Raw genomic sequence first — 14,711 nt, 5'->3', positions numbered from 1 at the left:
GGAACCATGTTCTTCCTCCCTCGCAGGAAACACCCGGGGATCGTCCTCCCAATCTCATCAACATCAACACCACCACCACCACAACCACCATCACCAAAACCACAACCGCCATCATCAACCCCCCGCAACCTCATCCGCCGCCTACTGCACCTCAAACGCCGCCCAATGTTTCCCGTGCTCCTCCTCCTGGGCGCCGCCCTCGGCGCCCTGCTCGTGTACCTCTACCGAGCCGAGTCCCGGCTCCTCCTGCCCTGGGTACCCGACGCCTCAGCCCGGCTTTTCGCACAGCGTCCCTTACCCCCACCGCTCGACGACACCTTCCTCTCCTCGCCAACCTACACGCTGCCGCTGCGCACGCGGGGGCGCGATGTTGTTGATGCTCGTGGTCGGAGGTTCAAGCTGTCGAGTGTGAATTGGTATGGGGCGTCGGATGAGTTGTTTGTCCCCGGGGGGCTGGATGTTAAGCATCGGGATGAGATTGCGAGGATGGTGCGCGTGTTGGGGTTTAATTCTGTGCGTTTGCCGTATGCGGATGAGTTGGTTCTGCGGAATCCGGTCGTGGCGCCGCATTTGCTGGCGGCGAATCCGGATTTGGTGGGGCGTCGGGCGATGGATGTGCTGGAGGCGGTTGTGGATGCGCTGACGCGGGAGGGGATTGCGGTGATTGTGAATAACCATATCACCAGCGCGACGTGGTGCTGTGGGGCGGATCCGTGCGATGCTGGGTGGGCGAACGACCACCTGCCGGCTATGATGTGCCGGGTGCGGCAGACGGAGGAGGAGTGGATTGAGCACTGGGAGGAGGTGATGCGGCGGTTCGTGGGCAACCCGCTGGTGGTGGGCGCCGACCTGCGCAACGAGGTGCGCGGCGTGTGGGGCACCATGACGTGGGACCGGTGGGCGACGGCGGCCGAGCGCGCCGGCAACCGCCTGCTCAAGATGAACCCGGACTGGCTGATCATTGTGGGCGGGACCGAGTCGCAGAACGACCTCACGGGCGTGGCGCACCGGCCCGTCGTGCTCGACCTGCCGCACCGCGTCGTCTACTCGGCCCACGTCTACTCGTGGAGCGGCTGGGGCAGCCTCGGCGGACGCTACGCCCAGCGCACCTACGCTAGCTTCGTCCAGTCCATGCGCAAGAACTGGGCCTACCTGGTCGAGGGCGACATCGCGCCCGTGTGGGTGGGGGAGTTTGGCGCGCCCGCCACCCCCGGCCAGGGTGATGCCAACTACTGGCGCAACCTGATGCGCTACCTCAAGGCCATCGATGCTGATTTTGGCTACTGGGCCATCAACCCGCGCAAGCCCAAGGACGATGAGAAGGAGTCGTACTCGCTTGTGGAAGATGATTGGGCCACGCCTGTGTTGGATTACCGGATGAAGGATATGACGGAGCTGATACGGGCGGGGGCGGATGAGGGGGGTAGTGAAGGGGAGAGGGACAGGTAGCTGGATGTTCGTGAGAAGAGGGGCGAGGTGGGGGGGTCAGTTTCTGTTTGGCGCTCGGGTGTTGCATGTCTTTCAATTCCGGGGTTTGCATTTTTTTCTTTTCGAAAACAAAACTCATGGCTCTTGGTAACACTCGGCAACTCTCACGAGGAGAGAATAGAGCCCAGGCGTTGTGGGCTCGGTACATACATACATAGATGGGGACCCGGGCGTTGTTGGGTTGGATATGATAGGGTGGCCCAGACTCCCTACCCAAGTAACGAACGGTAAAATTGTATTTTGTTATTCCCACTCGATACCATCAAGTAGTCTCATAAAACCTTAGCTAAGATCGGGTTCTTCAATATGGGAGGTACCTAGGTACTTTGCAGATCACATGACATTGTGGTCCAAATTGTCACAAGCCGATGCAAGGCACATCCCACATTGGGGTGATTAAGGGACCTTACCTACCTAAGGTAAGGTACCTTACTTATGACTCGCCTCTGAGCTCCAACATCACATCGTCCCTTCTACCATCAAACATCAAAACACCACTGATACACTGTGCATCTCTACGCTACCGATAGCATATATTTCGAGGGGCATACCCCAAACATAAGACATTTTGAAACTCATAATTGCATTACATCACTATCACGCAACATACCTTACATATGTTTGCGAACGAACAACGACTGACTCATACTCTTCCTCTGACACTGGACTCAATTCTTGCCATAGTCTTACGGCCATGGATCTGATAGCTCCGAATGTTGTTAAGTGCCGCAGTGGCGAGCTCTATGTGAGCCCGACCGCTTTTGTTCAGACCGCCGAGAATCGGGTAAGTAGGAAGCATCCAGCTTGATATTACTGTTTTGGCTCGTCTGCCTCTTCGGCTGTCTCTGCATCGCCGTCTATCCCGGCCATGTCCTCGCTCCAACTCGCTTCGGCTAACAGGTTCACGAGCATAGTTCGGCCCCGGCGTTCTCCAAGACCTAAATACGTTTGTCCACGGGACGCCCGAGGAACTCTTGGGGCCGATCGACGAAGAGCCTGTGAATGACGAGGAGGATGGAGACGAGCTCTACGATCAAGCCGTGAATGAATGGGCTCCGCACCTTGATATAGGGCTCGAGACCCACCATGCGGAACACGGCTTCCCGAGAATCGCGGCCCTGAGGAATAACCTCACTGCTCTTTCACAGCGGTACAACGTAAGTCTCCTAGCTAGACCTGAGAGTTCTACCGATTCTGACCCGAGTTCACTATACAGCTTTATTTTGCGGCCTATCAAGACCGAATCTACGTATATCAACCGCGCAGGACCAGCCCCCAAATCCTGCCCCCTCCGACCCTTATTCTCCACCCGCAGCCGTCGAAATGGGCCCGGCGATGGCCCCAGGGGTTGGACCACCGTTTCCCTCACCAGGTCAACCATATAATCGTGGGGAACCTGGGGGACTTCGAGATCGTCTTGTTGGCTTACGACAACGGCGACACGCTGGCGTACTATACACACAGCATCGCCCACCACATCACGCAGAGCAGCAACCACACGCGCAGCCCAAGCGTCTCCTCGGCTTCTAAAAGGAGCTATCCGAAACCCTTCTTTCACGACAATGTGGGCGAATCGGCTTGGGGACTTGCCGTCCACGAGAAGTCCAGGTTAATTGCCGTCAGTTCGAACCTCCGCGAAGTTACCGTATTCGCCTTTGCGCTTGCCCAGCGAAATGGCTCCTCCCTGCGCCGCACCGAACGCCGCCCCATTCCGGTACACTCTCTGCTCGAGGTTCAAAAAGACTTCCTCTCGAGGTCGAGGGAGTGGAGAATCGTCCTCCCGCTCGACGCCGAAGGCTTCAATATCCCCAATTTGTCCTTCACGGAGGACGAAATGGGCGACGCAGAAAAGGTCGTTGCTAGGGACCTCTCGGGAGCTCTGTGGTTCCTAGATATCTGGAGACTCGGCGTCCCACACGTCCGGTGGCACGACAGCTATGGGAGGTCGGGAGTACCATACGTGTATGTATATAGGTTTGGTTGCCCGCTTTGGATTGAGGCTAACGATGACTCTGTAGTCAGAAAGGCTGGGGCGTGCTGGTGCTTCCTTACAGCAGCTTCCGGCCGACGAAGTCGAGCCGCGAAACGCTGGGCATCCCCAGGAACCAGGTGGTTATCATCAGGAGAGAGAACCGCCAACACAGGATATCCATGGATGCACACTACAGCACATGCCTGGATATAACCTGTAGCCTTTACTTCACGAAGGGGTTCTGGCCGAGCGCGGGAACCCTGCACGAGCTGGGCCATGCTCCCTTTAATTACGCGTCAAAACACATGTTGCACATTCACGGGGCTTCTCAGGAGGACGAGGAGGACGAGATCGAGGACGAGAGCGAGAGCGAGCCCGACGCTGAAGGGAGCGCGCAAACAACAAGCGAGCACACAACCATCACGGTGCCAAACCGCGATTTGAACATCACTAAGGTAGGCCACTGCAATTCACGGCTTGAGGAATCCCATCGCAAAGGCGCGCCGGGGTTCCAGGTGGCCGGGTGTATCATCCCCAACTCCTGTGAACTATTAATACTCGACGACGGCCCCGACCAGCGGGTCGAATTCGCCCGGGTTTGCAAGGCACGCAAGCGCGATATTAACGTCATAGAGTACGCCACGGCCGAGGACCTCCCCCGCCACCTGACCAAGACGCACGGCCTGTTCAGTGCCTACACCGGCGACGTGGCGTTCCAGCCCTTCGACCTCGCCTCACCATACATCCAGTTCCGATTCCTCCTCACCGAGCAGTGCCACCCGAACGCCTCCGCCCAGTCCTGGGACCTGCACCCCATGCACGCGGAGCGCGTCTCCATGCTCCACCACGTGCCCGAACTGAGCCTGGTCGTCGCCGGCTCGCCCACGGGCCGCGTCGCCCTGCTCACCCCGACCAAGGGCCCCCGCTGCCCCGGCATGGGCAATCTCCGGTACGGCTTCCGCGTCGACTACATCCTACCGCGCAAGTTCGAGAAGGACGCGTCTGTCGCCCGCCTTAGCCGTGACCGGCCGTCCGTCCAGCCCTTGTGCGCCCTCATCGGCGTCGCCATCGGCCCCGCCCCGCGCGGACCCGGGCTGAAGCTGCGCCCCCCGGACAGGGACGCCAGCGGGAATGCAGTGCCCGGTACATACCGCCTGATGCTGCATTATAAGGATCATGCGATCCTCATGTATGACATCAGGCGGGATCAGGAGGAGTTGTTGGTTTTGTGAGTGGCGACTGCGGAAGAAGTACCGCGCCGTCGCGCTGGCTCGGTACTTTTTGGATGTGGAGTTGCCCCGGGGGTGTCTTCTACGGCCGGGCGGGGAGGAGAACCCCCGAGGGGGTCGGCTGAAAGCGTTGACGGAAACTCAATGCCCACGCGGGCCGAGTGGGTTGGCTTCTTTTTTGGGTTGGTTTGCCTTTTTGGTTTTTCTTTTTGGGTTTGTCTTTTTTTGGGCTATCTTTTTCTTGGTTTATCTTTTTCTTGGTTTATTCTTTTTTTTTTCAGGTTATCCCCATCTGGGCTTGGGAACAGGTGGGTGGATGGCATAGGTTGGCCATGTGCTGTTTTGCATTTCTAAATTGGATACGTCTTTTTATTTCTCTTTTCTCTTTATTTTCTTTATTTTCTTTTCTTTTTCTTTTTTCAATTTGGATATAGGTAGCGGGTGGCTTTGCATGGCATCTTTTGCATCTTTGGAGTCGGGATGGGTGGGGGGATGGATGGGTAAGGTTGGGTTAAGGAGCATCGGCCGGTCGCATTTTCGGGGTTCTAGACAGCATACAGGCAGACTTAGCCACCACCACCGGTGGGTTTCTCCTGACGAGCGAATAATAATAGTGTTTTCTTAATACTTGATAGCGTGGCTTACCTACCTACTTGCCTGTAGTACATCCCACTCAACGGTGGTTGTGTAAGGACCGCTGTGCAAAGCATATTGTGCTGCCCCATCCACCCATCCACCCAAACCTAGACAGTAACCGCGCGGGCGTTGAGCAGGTTGCTATCCCAGACCACGACGTCGGCATCAGACCTCGGCTCAACCTTGCCTCGACGGTCTCTGAGACAAAGACCGTTGGCCGGAACAGTGGTCACAGCACCTGACGCAGCACGTGACGGAAAACCCAGACCTGTATGTAACTTTTGGTAACGAAAAAGAAGCCGCGTGGGGTGCACTCAGGGCCAAGCTTGCAGTAGTGGTGAATGGGCTCGGTCGCCTCACCGTGATGAGAGGTATAGCCGACGCCCTGATCTTGACCTTGAGTGGGACGAAGCGGGATTACGAGGATGGTTTCGCCCCAGACCTGCTAGACTCGAACCTGAACCGGAAGGCTACAGCCGGGAAACGAGATTGGATCATTGATTCATCTCCGCGCTGACGGCTACAGTGTTCTATTCTTCGCCTGTCTCGTTGTCGGGATGTCCGATTCTTGAGACCCACGTCTTCTCATCAACAATGGTACATATTGGGGGTATAGCGGGTACGAATACCTCCCTGGGCACGTATTGTGGAGGCCCATCAATGGATGTACACTACATACATCCTCTCCAGACACGCCGGAGTCGGGCTTTCTTACCAACCAGGCGGTCCGGAACCTCCAGTACTCCGCCGGCTTCGGCAGTGGAAGAGACGGAGATGCATGAAATCCACCGCGTGGGGACCGGAATGCATCGTATCTCCTTATCGAATAAGGCTGGACCACCCACGGGGTCCGTGACAGTGGGAAAACATAAATAAATGCCAAGTCCTCCCCCTTCCCGTCCCGCCTGAAGGCAAGAACTTTCGAAGGAGACGTCAGGCAACTTTCCTCAGCTCGCTTCGACCAGGCCGCATAGCCGCGTGAAAGTTGATTGATGACGGGCGTTCTCGGGCTGCTGGCTTTCGGTGGTTGTGTGGGCGGGGAGGGAGGCGAGGTTGGTTGGGTTTCCTGCCGCCGTTCATTGGGCCCTGACGACAAGCAGATAAGGCCTATCTCTTGGCAGAAGTCGGTTCCCGCTTCCCTCGGAGGATCGCCTACGGTACCCAGAGCCGGGGTCAAGGGTGTTGCAACTCGAAAAGAGCATGCGACAGGAGGGAATCGAATTTTGCTGGTTTTTTTGACACCGGAGTTCTTGATGCCGCTGCGGAAAGAGTTGAGAATGGCATGGTGTTTTTATTGGACTCATTCAAATCAGGCAGGCAGGGTCGACAGCGTGTTTCCCGTCCAAAATCATCCAGTTTCCAACAACAATTCGGCCTTCACGGTTCGGTGAGTCTCGAATTCCAGCTTCGAGTCCCAGAGAAATCCACAGATGTCAAGAGGCCGCCGGACTTGCCAATACTGTGGCGACTGATTGAAACGATTTGCAAAGACCACTCAGCAAACAGTCAGTCAGCGCAGTGATTCAATTTCCTGTCCCAGAACTGGCGACTCCACTTGATAAGCTGCACCAGGGCTCCCCGGCATGAAACGCGTGGAAGATCTCGAGAAAAGAGCGGGTCGACAGATAAGAGAGATCCGGACTCGTGATTCGCCCATGGGTCCCTACCGCCTGGGCTGGAGGCTGCCAGTCCAGAACCCCGGACTGAGCCTCAACAGAAACGATTTCGTAACAGAAACTCATGGCCCCACGCTTCCCGACTTGGCCTCTGGTTCGACGGCTGGCGCTTCGCTGCCCCATTCCAGCCCCATGCGATCGGGAAAAACCGCCGTTGGGCACCGGGTCAACTCGTCATGCCCTGCCGTTAGCGGACTTTGGACGCCTGATGGCATTGACGAGGGCGGTCGAATTGCGGGGGCAACCTCTCCGATTCAGGACGGTAAGACGGTAAAGAGGGTGTCAATTGGGCAATCCACTGCCTTTTTTTCGTTTCTCGCGGCAGTGGGATGATGTACTTCGAATTCTCAGCTGAAAGGTGGTGTGCCAAGGTTACGGCAAGGCGAGTAGCCCTGCAGCAAGACCCCCGACCTGATTGCCAAGATCCATTGGTCAGTGGGGATGGGAACAAACGATTTCGACCACTTTCAACTCTCAGCCCAGCTATCTCAATTCCATGCGATCGGGTGACGACATCGACAATGCAACAGCCCTATGACGCTCAGCAGTGGATGGCAGATTCGAATGTCTTAGAAGGTCCTCACACTTTCGGCGCCATGGAGAGGATTGAACATGCACACACTTGACATCAACGTGGGCGTGGGAGAAGCTGCATATCCGCCATGCCTCCTCTCTCTCTTGGCATATTTGATGCGGTTAGAGTCTCCATTGTCTTGTTGCTCACTCGATATCAGCTCTTACACTCTTGCACAGTAAACACACTTTCAATAATGAGTACGAAGTACATGGCGAGTTTATCGGACGGGGATCGAGATCCAAGTCAATGATGACGCCGATGTGGGGGTCTGTCTCGAAGCCCCGTCTTGCAGACTTTTGATGCTCTGCTCGTCCGTCTTGTCACCCTCTTTAACGTACTGAGACAAGGGGAATCTGGTTTGGAATGTCAAACATGCGGCACCTTGACAGACAGGCACTTCACACCTGCATTCGCGATCCAGAACGGCAGAGGTGTGTACATCAGGTACGAGGACTGCACTGCGCGTACATGTACCGTCGCAGCCCGCAGAGGTGGGACCGAGCCAGCTCCGGGAGAGCGGGGGTTACCTCCCACACACAATGCACTAGGGCGCCACCCATCCCGGGCCCGCTAACCGTTTTCAGAAGCGTTGGATAAGGTTCTTGGGGGACCCCAGACTGGCGGGCTGACCGTGGACGAACTATGGACCTCCGAAAGGGTTCCAGCCAGAGCCAGCAGAGCCAGATTGCGATTTTTGATTTTTGCTGCGCCCGCGATCCCACCCGGGTGAAACAGGGCAACGGGCAAACGGGCACTGGGCAGTGTGGGCAATTGCCTAGGCAATGGGCAATGGGCAACGGGGCGGCTTTGATTGCGCGTTGGCTCCGAAAATAGGATGATGGCAGGCGCAACCCACGGCGCCCTTCACATCCTCGGATCCTCGCACCCATTTCGGGGCAGAGTCCCACGCGAGACAGAGGGTAACTAACCAACCTCCATGCAACTAACAAAAAACTTGTGGGCGGTCGGGCGGGCAGGCACGCAGGCTTCTCCGGCCGGGATCGCATGCACGCCCACACCTCACCCGCATGCATTGCATGGGTGGATGGGCCGATGGGACATGGGGACAACGGGGACATGGGGCACTTCCATTCTTGTCAAGTTTTCTTCTCCTTCCCTTGCGTGTGTAGACCACTCACACCCACAGAGAGACGTACCTGCCGAACACCGCCGCCAGGACCCGGAATCTTGTCGCTCCCCACTCCTCGGGACTGATAGCGCCCTTGACTAAGGTGAGATGAAAGGTCGGGTATGGAGATAAGGTAACATACACAGTACATACAGTAGCAATGGCCCCCCTGCATCCTAGATCTCGTCTCTTTTTTTTCTCTTATATACCTTTGCTCTTGTCCCACCTCTGATCGCGCTTGATCACTTTCCCATCCCGTTGTTGTTGTTGTTGTTTTTGTGAAGCCCTGTTTCCGACACCGACTTCCCGAGTCCCCGGTTCCTAATCCCTATAACGGCACCCCCCTTCACTCCGGCTTCCCTCCCACCCTAAATAATCTCGACTCCTCAACCTCCCCGCCGTCGCCATCATCCCTCCCCGACACATCAGCAACAAATCCCCCAATCGCCACGGTCCGCGGAGGACCCCTCCTCCTCCTCTCTCCTCTTTCCCCCCTCCCGCCGCCCACCATGTCGACCGCCGACGATAGTAGCGGGAATGTCGGCACCGACCCAACCGTCCACGACCTCAACGCCGCCTTCAATGCGGGCGACCAGGCCTACATCATCGTGTCGGCGGCCATGGTCCTGCTTATGGTGCCCGGTATCGCCTTCCTCTACTCGGGCCTTGCGCGGCGGAAATCGGCCCTCTCGCTCATATGGGTGACCGTCATGTCGTTTAGCGTCGTCGTCTTCCAGTGGTACTTTTGGGGGTACTCGCTCGCCCTGAGCAACACCGCCACCAACGGATTCATCGGGAACTTGGATAAATTCGGCTTGCGGAACACATTGGGCGAGCCGAGCCCCGGCTCACCGCTGATCCCGGAGCTTCTGTATTCGTTTTACCAGGTACGAACAAAGATCCCCAAGAATAACCAGAAATGTAGGATGGAGGACGGAGAACGCACGATGAAAGTTTGAGGAGGCAGCGAGAGAAGTTCAAAAGTCAAGGGGGGAGGGCTAACGCGGGATAATGGGTCATTTAGATGCAATTTTGCGCCGTCACCGCTGCCCTCGTCATCGGAGCCACCGCTGAGCGCGGCCGCGTCGTCCCCGCCATGGTCTTCACCTTTTTCTGGGCCACTCTCGTCTACTGCCCGCTCGCGTACTGGGCCTGGGGCGCCAACGGATGGGCTTTCAAGTACGGCGTGCTCGACTACGCCGGCGGCGGCCCCGTCGAGATCGGATCGGGCGTGTCGGCGCTGGCGTACTCGTGGGTGCTCGGGCGCCGCAACGAGAAGATGATGCTCAACTTCCGCCCGCACAACATCTCGCTCATCACGCTCGGCACCATCCTGCTGTGGTTCGGCTGGCTGGGCTTCAACGGCGGGTCTGCCTTCGGCGCCAACCTCCGCGCCACCATGGCCTGCTGGAACAGCTGTCTGACGGCCATGTTCGCCGCCATGACCTGGTGTCTCCTGGATTACCGCCTGGCCAAGAAGTGGTCGCTCGTCGGCTGGTGCTCGGGGACCATCTCGGGGCTCGTGGCCGCCACGCCGGCCGCGGGAGTCATCACGCCGTGGGCGAGCATCATTCTCGGGGTGGTGGCGGGCGTAGCCTGCAACTTCGGCACCAAGATCAAGTTCATGATCGGCATCGACGACGCGCTCGACGTGTTCGCCGAGCACGGCATCGGCGGCATCGTGGGGCTCATCTTCAACGCGCTCTTCGCGGCCGACTACATCATCGGCCTGGACGGCGTCAACTTGGGCGCCGCGGGCGGCTGGCTCAACCACAACTACCGCCAGCTGTACATCCAGGTCGCCTACATCGTCGCCGCCTGCGCCTACACCTTTGTCATGTCGGCCATCATCGCGAAAGCCATCGATCTCGTCCCCGGCCTGCACCTGCGCGCTTCGTCCGAGGCCGAGCTCCTGGGTATGGACGACGACCAGCACGGCGAGTTTGCCTATGACTACGTCGAGGTATGTTTTTATCCCCCCCCAAAACCAATCCAACCACAGCCCCACTAACCCTACCCCCTTCAGGTCCGACGCGACTACCTAGCCTGGACGCCCGCCGAGCGCGACCCCAAGGAGGACGGCGTGGTGGTGGTCCCGCAGCACGGCATCGCCGGCCACCAGGACCTGGCTGAGAGCGCCCGCCTGCGCGCCCCCGGCACCGGCTCCTCCTCGGAACATCATCCCCGCCACAGCAATGCTAGCCATAAGGGGGGTAGCGGGAGTGGGGGTGGGAGTGTGCCGGCCACGCCGCCGCCGGAGAGGGATCTTTTGGAGGCGCACGGCAAGTTGGGGTCCGTGCCGGAGGGGGAGCTCGGCGGGTTGAGTGAGAAGACGGTTGTGGAGGCGACGCAGTGATTTTGGCTTTTTGGGTTGGTTAGTTGGTCGAGCGTGTTGCTGTTGTTGTTGCTCTTTTTTGGGGGTATATCCGGGGATTGGGAAACACCTGGCTTTTGGCTGGCTGGCGTGGGCGTGGGAGTTGGGGCGATTCACTAACTTGGGTTTTCTTCTTCTTTTCCTTTTCTGTTTGTCCCTTGCCCTTTGCTTGGGGACGCAATCAAATCGATTGATTGCACTTTTCAGGGTTGTTGCCGTGCCATCTTGTGCCGTGCTGTGCTGTGGGACGGGTGCCGAAAAGAGGGCGCCGGGTCGCCTGCTGCGCTGTTAACTTTATATACCATTACCAACTTACTTATTTATTACTTATTACCACCTGCCTACCTGTCTACCTCTTTATTTGCTTACCTTCTCTTTATCATCAACTTCTGGATGTCATAGTGCAGCAGGATCGATGTTTTGGAGGCGAGGTTGAGATTTGTGTGTTGGCCAGGGCCGCCATTGTGTGAGGGGGGAGGCACTGGTGATAGGGGGTGATCTGTGAGGGTTAGTTCTCGGCAGGGGGCTACTTTGTAGTTGTAGATTGTTACATGCTAGGGGTACTTGTGGTTGGGGTTGGGGTGTTGCACCGTGGTACAAATATCGGGAGCAACGGTGTGGGTGACGTGACGGATAGAAGTACATACAAGGGGATGTGGGATTCCTCCGCAGCGGAAGGAATGGGCGCTGGGCAATCAATGTGTCTTCATGATGGCCCCGGGAGTATCAAATACCGTGATGATATCGATCCCTACCTTTCTACACCAACCCAATCAGTTACTCGGCCAGGCCGGGCTAGTGGGGCTGATGCACCCCGGAGAGCTGGACCGGCTCCGTCCTCCGCATGTGGGGTTCCCGGACGTGCCAAGACGGAATGGCGAAATTGGATTGCCTAAATGGGCTGTCTGCGGACAGCCTAGATGAGAGAGAGAAGATATTGGTACGTTAGCTTTGGAGGGGCATTGGGACAAGATTTGGAGGTGCCGGTTCGGATTGGGATAGTTATTTGGAGGTGGCATGGTGAACTACGTTTCAAATTCTACGGTGCCTTGCTTGAGGGAAGGACTCAACTCGGTGTTCTATCTATTCATATAGCACTAGACGATGGGATTCAACGGCATCTAGTTTGTTATATTGGCACAAGTACCTAGTCAATAAGATCGTTATGTGTTAAAATAATGGGTTACGCGGCGGCAGTGGAAGCCTCTCAACTCAGCTCAACGTTGGGTGTTGAATGCCTCGGCACGCAAAGCTGCCCGGGGGGTGGCTTTGACTTTTCCTGCGGCCATGTTTCATTGCTCGTTCAGTATGTAAAGCTTGGGGCCTCGGTCATAGCGAGTATGCTGGAAGGAGCGGCATATAACCCGCGGGTTTGTGTTTACTTTTCAACAGATCCCACTAAGCTCTCGTGGCTCAGTGGTTTGGCTGCGAGTTAATTGTCCCTGCGAACAATAAGATCCCGTTTGTGATGATTGACTATAGCGGCTCTTTTTGTTCGATCCCAGTTGATGGCGCTTTGTTATTTTTTTATGTTATTTGATCTCAACTTTTTACTTTTTGACCGACCATAACATGGTCAGTCAACTGATCCGGGTCGAACTCAACCCAACATTTCTCGCTTAGTAACACTACCTAGGTAGCTTGATAGATCTGGCACTCGGTTTATCTTTGTATTTAATGTCTAATTCGACTTTTATTTTTCTCTTTTTCCTCCTTGTATAAAATGACTGGTATCCCGAATCAAGGTTTGGTCAGCCCTGTTAGTCTGCCACGTGGGCGCAGCGTGTCTCGGCGGTTATCATCACAGTGTGATTGCCGCCCTGCTGAGCCCCCCACCTTGGCTTGTTGGTTCTGTGATCCTTCTTGCCTCATAAGTCTAGTTGGACTCAGCAAGCAACATTGTTTGAGATACACTCCCTTTGTTATTTCAATATATTTTGCCGTAAGCTGACTGAGCGCCAGCCCCAACCTGCTTAAGGGGTTCCCCGGATTTTAGAATCCGGAATCCATTCATCACGTCGCGTCCCCTGTCGGTTACCTAACTTAACTCCACCCAATCTCACAGTTCTCACTTTATCTTCAACCGAGGCTTCCACTCACCTCACTCGCTTTCCAACACCACCATGTCACTCGCCAACCGCCTCGGCCTAGGGTCGCAGGACCACGGCGACAACACCGGACTCATAGTAGCAGGAACTGCCATCGCTACCACCATCGTGTTATCGCTCCTCCGCAGCTACCTCTCGCCGACGCAACCCAAGGTCATCCGCTCACCCTTGCGCAGCGTCCTGCCTCGGCTCTCACAGGATGAATTCGATAAGCTCGAATACAAGCCCGACAGCTTCCCTGGCGCGCGAGATGTTGAGACTCCGGTACGTGACCCTGTATTACCACCCCAAACCACCGGACACAACTGACTCACCCGCCTAGTACGGTTCCATCCGCGTCTACGAATGGGGCCCCCTGACCGGCGAGAAGGTCGTTTTCGTGCACGGAATTAGCACATCCTGCATCACCCTCACCAAGCTGGCCAACGCCCTAGTCGAGGAGAAAGGCTGCCGCGTCATGCTCTTCGATCTCTTCGGTCGCGGCTTCTCCGACAACCCGGCCGACCTGCCGCACGACGACCGACTATACACCACCCAAATCCTGATCGCGCTCGCCTCGTCGCCCGACCTCTCCTGGACGGGGCCCCAAGCCTTCCGACTAATAGGCTACTCGCTAGGCGGGGGCATCGCGGCGCATTTCGCGGCCGCCTTCCCGCACCTAGTCTCCTCGCTCGTACTCCTAGCGCCGGCGGGGCTGATCCGGCCGGAGTCGTTCGGCACGCTCACCCGCATCATTTTCACCTCGGGCCTGGTCCCGCCGCGCGTGCTGACCTGGCTCACGCGCCGCCGCCTCCGCCGGCCCATCCGCTCGAGCGGCAAGCGCGGGAAGGCCGCCGCCGCCGCCGCCGCCAACAGCACCACCTCCACCCCGAGCGGCACGCCAAACCCCAACACCAACACCAACCCCAACCCCCACCCCTCCTCCACCACAACCCCCAAACCCGACCCCGTCACCGCCGCCCTCACCGAAACCACCCCCCTCATCCCCTCCCCAACAACACCAGCCACAGACCCAGACAGCACCACCCTCCCCCAACGCGTCCTCCGCACCGTCCACTGGCAACTCCTGCACCACACGGGCTTCGTCCCCGCCTTCATCTCCTGCATCCAGCACGCGACCTCGCTCATGACCGACCAGCACGCGACGTGGCGGCAGCTGGGCTCCCGCGCGCGGGGCAGCACGGTGGTGGTGCTGGGGGCGGACGACGAGATCATCGATCCGGCCGAGTACGAGGCGGATGCGTTGGGGTTGGTGGGCGGTGGGCGGGAGGAGGGGGGGAGGGTGGTGTGGGCGGTGGTGGAGGGGGGGCATGATTTTCCGATGACGAGTGATAGGGAGGTGTTGGGGGTGGTTTATGGGGCTTGGGGGTGGGAGTGAATGAATGCTTGTGTGTTATGTGTGTGAGTTGTTGTTGTGTGTGTGTTATTAAAGGTGGGTGGGTCTGTATGTGTGTGTATTTAGGGAGGGGCCGTTTATAAGGTTTGGGGGTGGGAATGAACTTCCAAGTGTGTGTGATCTTTT

The 14,711-nt window shown here is 57.3% G+C and overlaps 5 protein-coding genes across 5 annotated transcripts; 4 read left to right on the top strand and 1 right to left on the bottom strand.

The window, feature by feature from the left end:
• Window positions 1-165: 165 nt before the first annotated feature.
• Window positions 166-1,449, top strand: F5144DRAFT_477596 (glycoside hydrolase superfamily; the record flags this gene model as incomplete). Its single annotated transcript, XM_066785053.1, has 1 exon — window positions 166-1,449. The coding sequence occupies one exon, from the start codon at window positions 166-168 to the stop codon at window positions 1,447-1,449; it is 1,284 nt and encodes a 427-aa protein (XP_066649402.1).
• Window positions 1,450-2,100: 651 nt separating this feature from the next.
• Window positions 2,101-4,916, top strand: F5144DRAFT_74205 (uncharacterized protein). Its single transcript, XM_066793387.1, has 4 exons — window positions 2,101-2,272; window positions 2,403-2,645; window positions 2,705-3,450; window positions 3,507-4,916. The coding sequence occupies exons 1-4, from the start codon at window positions 2,183-2,185 to the stop codon at window positions 4,690-4,692; spliced, it is 2,265 nt and encodes a 754-aa protein (XP_066649401.1). The 5' UTR covers window positions 2,101-2,182; the 3' UTR covers window positions 4,693-4,916.
• Window positions 4,917-7,817: 2,901 nt separating this feature from the next.
• Window positions 7,818-8,950, bottom strand: F5144DRAFT_74195 (uncharacterized protein). The gene has a single exon (XM_066793386.1). It carries the CDS (start codon window positions 8,655-8,657, stop codon window positions 8,019-8,021), a length of 639 nt encoding a protein of 212 aa, XP_066649400.1. The 5' UTR covers window positions 8,658-8,950; the 3' UTR covers window positions 7,818-8,018.
• Window positions 8,938-11,422, top strand: F5144DRAFT_74190 (ammonium transporter). Its single transcript, XM_066793385.1, has 3 exons — window positions 8,938-9,594; window positions 9,732-10,670; window positions 10,734-11,422. Exons 1-3 carry the CDS (start codon window positions 9,217-9,219, stop codon window positions 11,061-11,063), a joined length of 1,647 nt encoding a protein of 548 aa, XP_066649399.1. The 5' UTR covers window positions 8,938-9,216; the 3' UTR covers window positions 11,064-11,422.
• Window positions 11,423-12,863: 1,441 nt separating this feature from the next.
• F5144DRAFT_617769 (Alpha/Beta hydrolase protein) lies at window positions 12,864-14,567 on the top strand (the record flags this gene model as incomplete). The annotated part of the gene is made up of 2 exons (XM_066791893.1): window positions 12,864-13,453; window positions 13,512-14,567. Exons 1-2 carry the CDS (start codon window positions 13,205-13,207, stop codon window positions 14,565-14,567), a joined length of 1,305 nt encoding a protein of 434 aa, XP_066649398.1. The 5' UTR covers window positions 12,864-13,204.
• Window positions 14,568-14,711: the final 144 nt, after the last annotated feature.

Source organism: Chaetomium tenue, assembly GCF_020726465.1.
Source record: "Chaetomium tenue strain MPI-SDFR-AT-0079 chromosome Unknown F5144scaffold_1, whole genome shotgun sequence".
NCBI classification, from domain to species: domain Eukaryota; kingdom Fungi; phylum Ascomycota; class Sordariomycetes; order Sordariales; family Chaetomiaceae; genus Chaetomium; species Chaetomium tenue.
The sequence above is the reverse complement of the archived record's forward strand: the minus strand, read 5'-3'. Positions and strand labels throughout refer to the sequence as shown.

Excerpts from the sequence above, each read along its gene's own strand:
- F5144DRAFT_74205 (XM_066793387.1), top strand. The coding sequence starts at position 2,183 with ATGGATCTGATAGCTCCGAATGTTGTTAAGTGCCGCAGTGGCGAGCTC. Across the intron at positions 2,273-2,402 it reads TTCAGACCGCCGAGAATCGG|TTCGGCCCCGGCGTTCTCCA; the intron begins GTAAGTAGGAAG and ends TCACGAGCATAG. Across the intron at positions 3,451-3,506 it reads AGGTCGGGAGTACCATACGT|TCAGAAAGGCTGGGGCGTGC; the intron begins GTATGTATATAG and ends ATGACTCTGTAG.
- F5144DRAFT_74195 (XM_066793386.1), bottom strand. The coding sequence starts at position 8,657 with ATGTCCCCGTTGTCCCCATGTCCCATCGGCCCATCCACCCATGCAATG.
- F5144DRAFT_74190 (XM_066793385.1), top strand. The coding sequence starts at position 9,217 with ATGTCGACCGCCGACGATAGTAGCGGGAATGTCGGCACCGACCCAACC. Across the intron at positions 9,595-9,731 it reads TTCTGTATTCGTTTTACCAG|ATGCAATTTTGCGCCGTCAC; the intron begins GTACGAACAAAG and ends TGGGTCATTTAG. Across the intron at positions 10,671-10,733 it reads TTGCCTATGACTACGTCGAG|GTCCGACGCGACTACCTAGC; the intron begins GTATGTTTTTAT and ends TACCCCCTTCAG.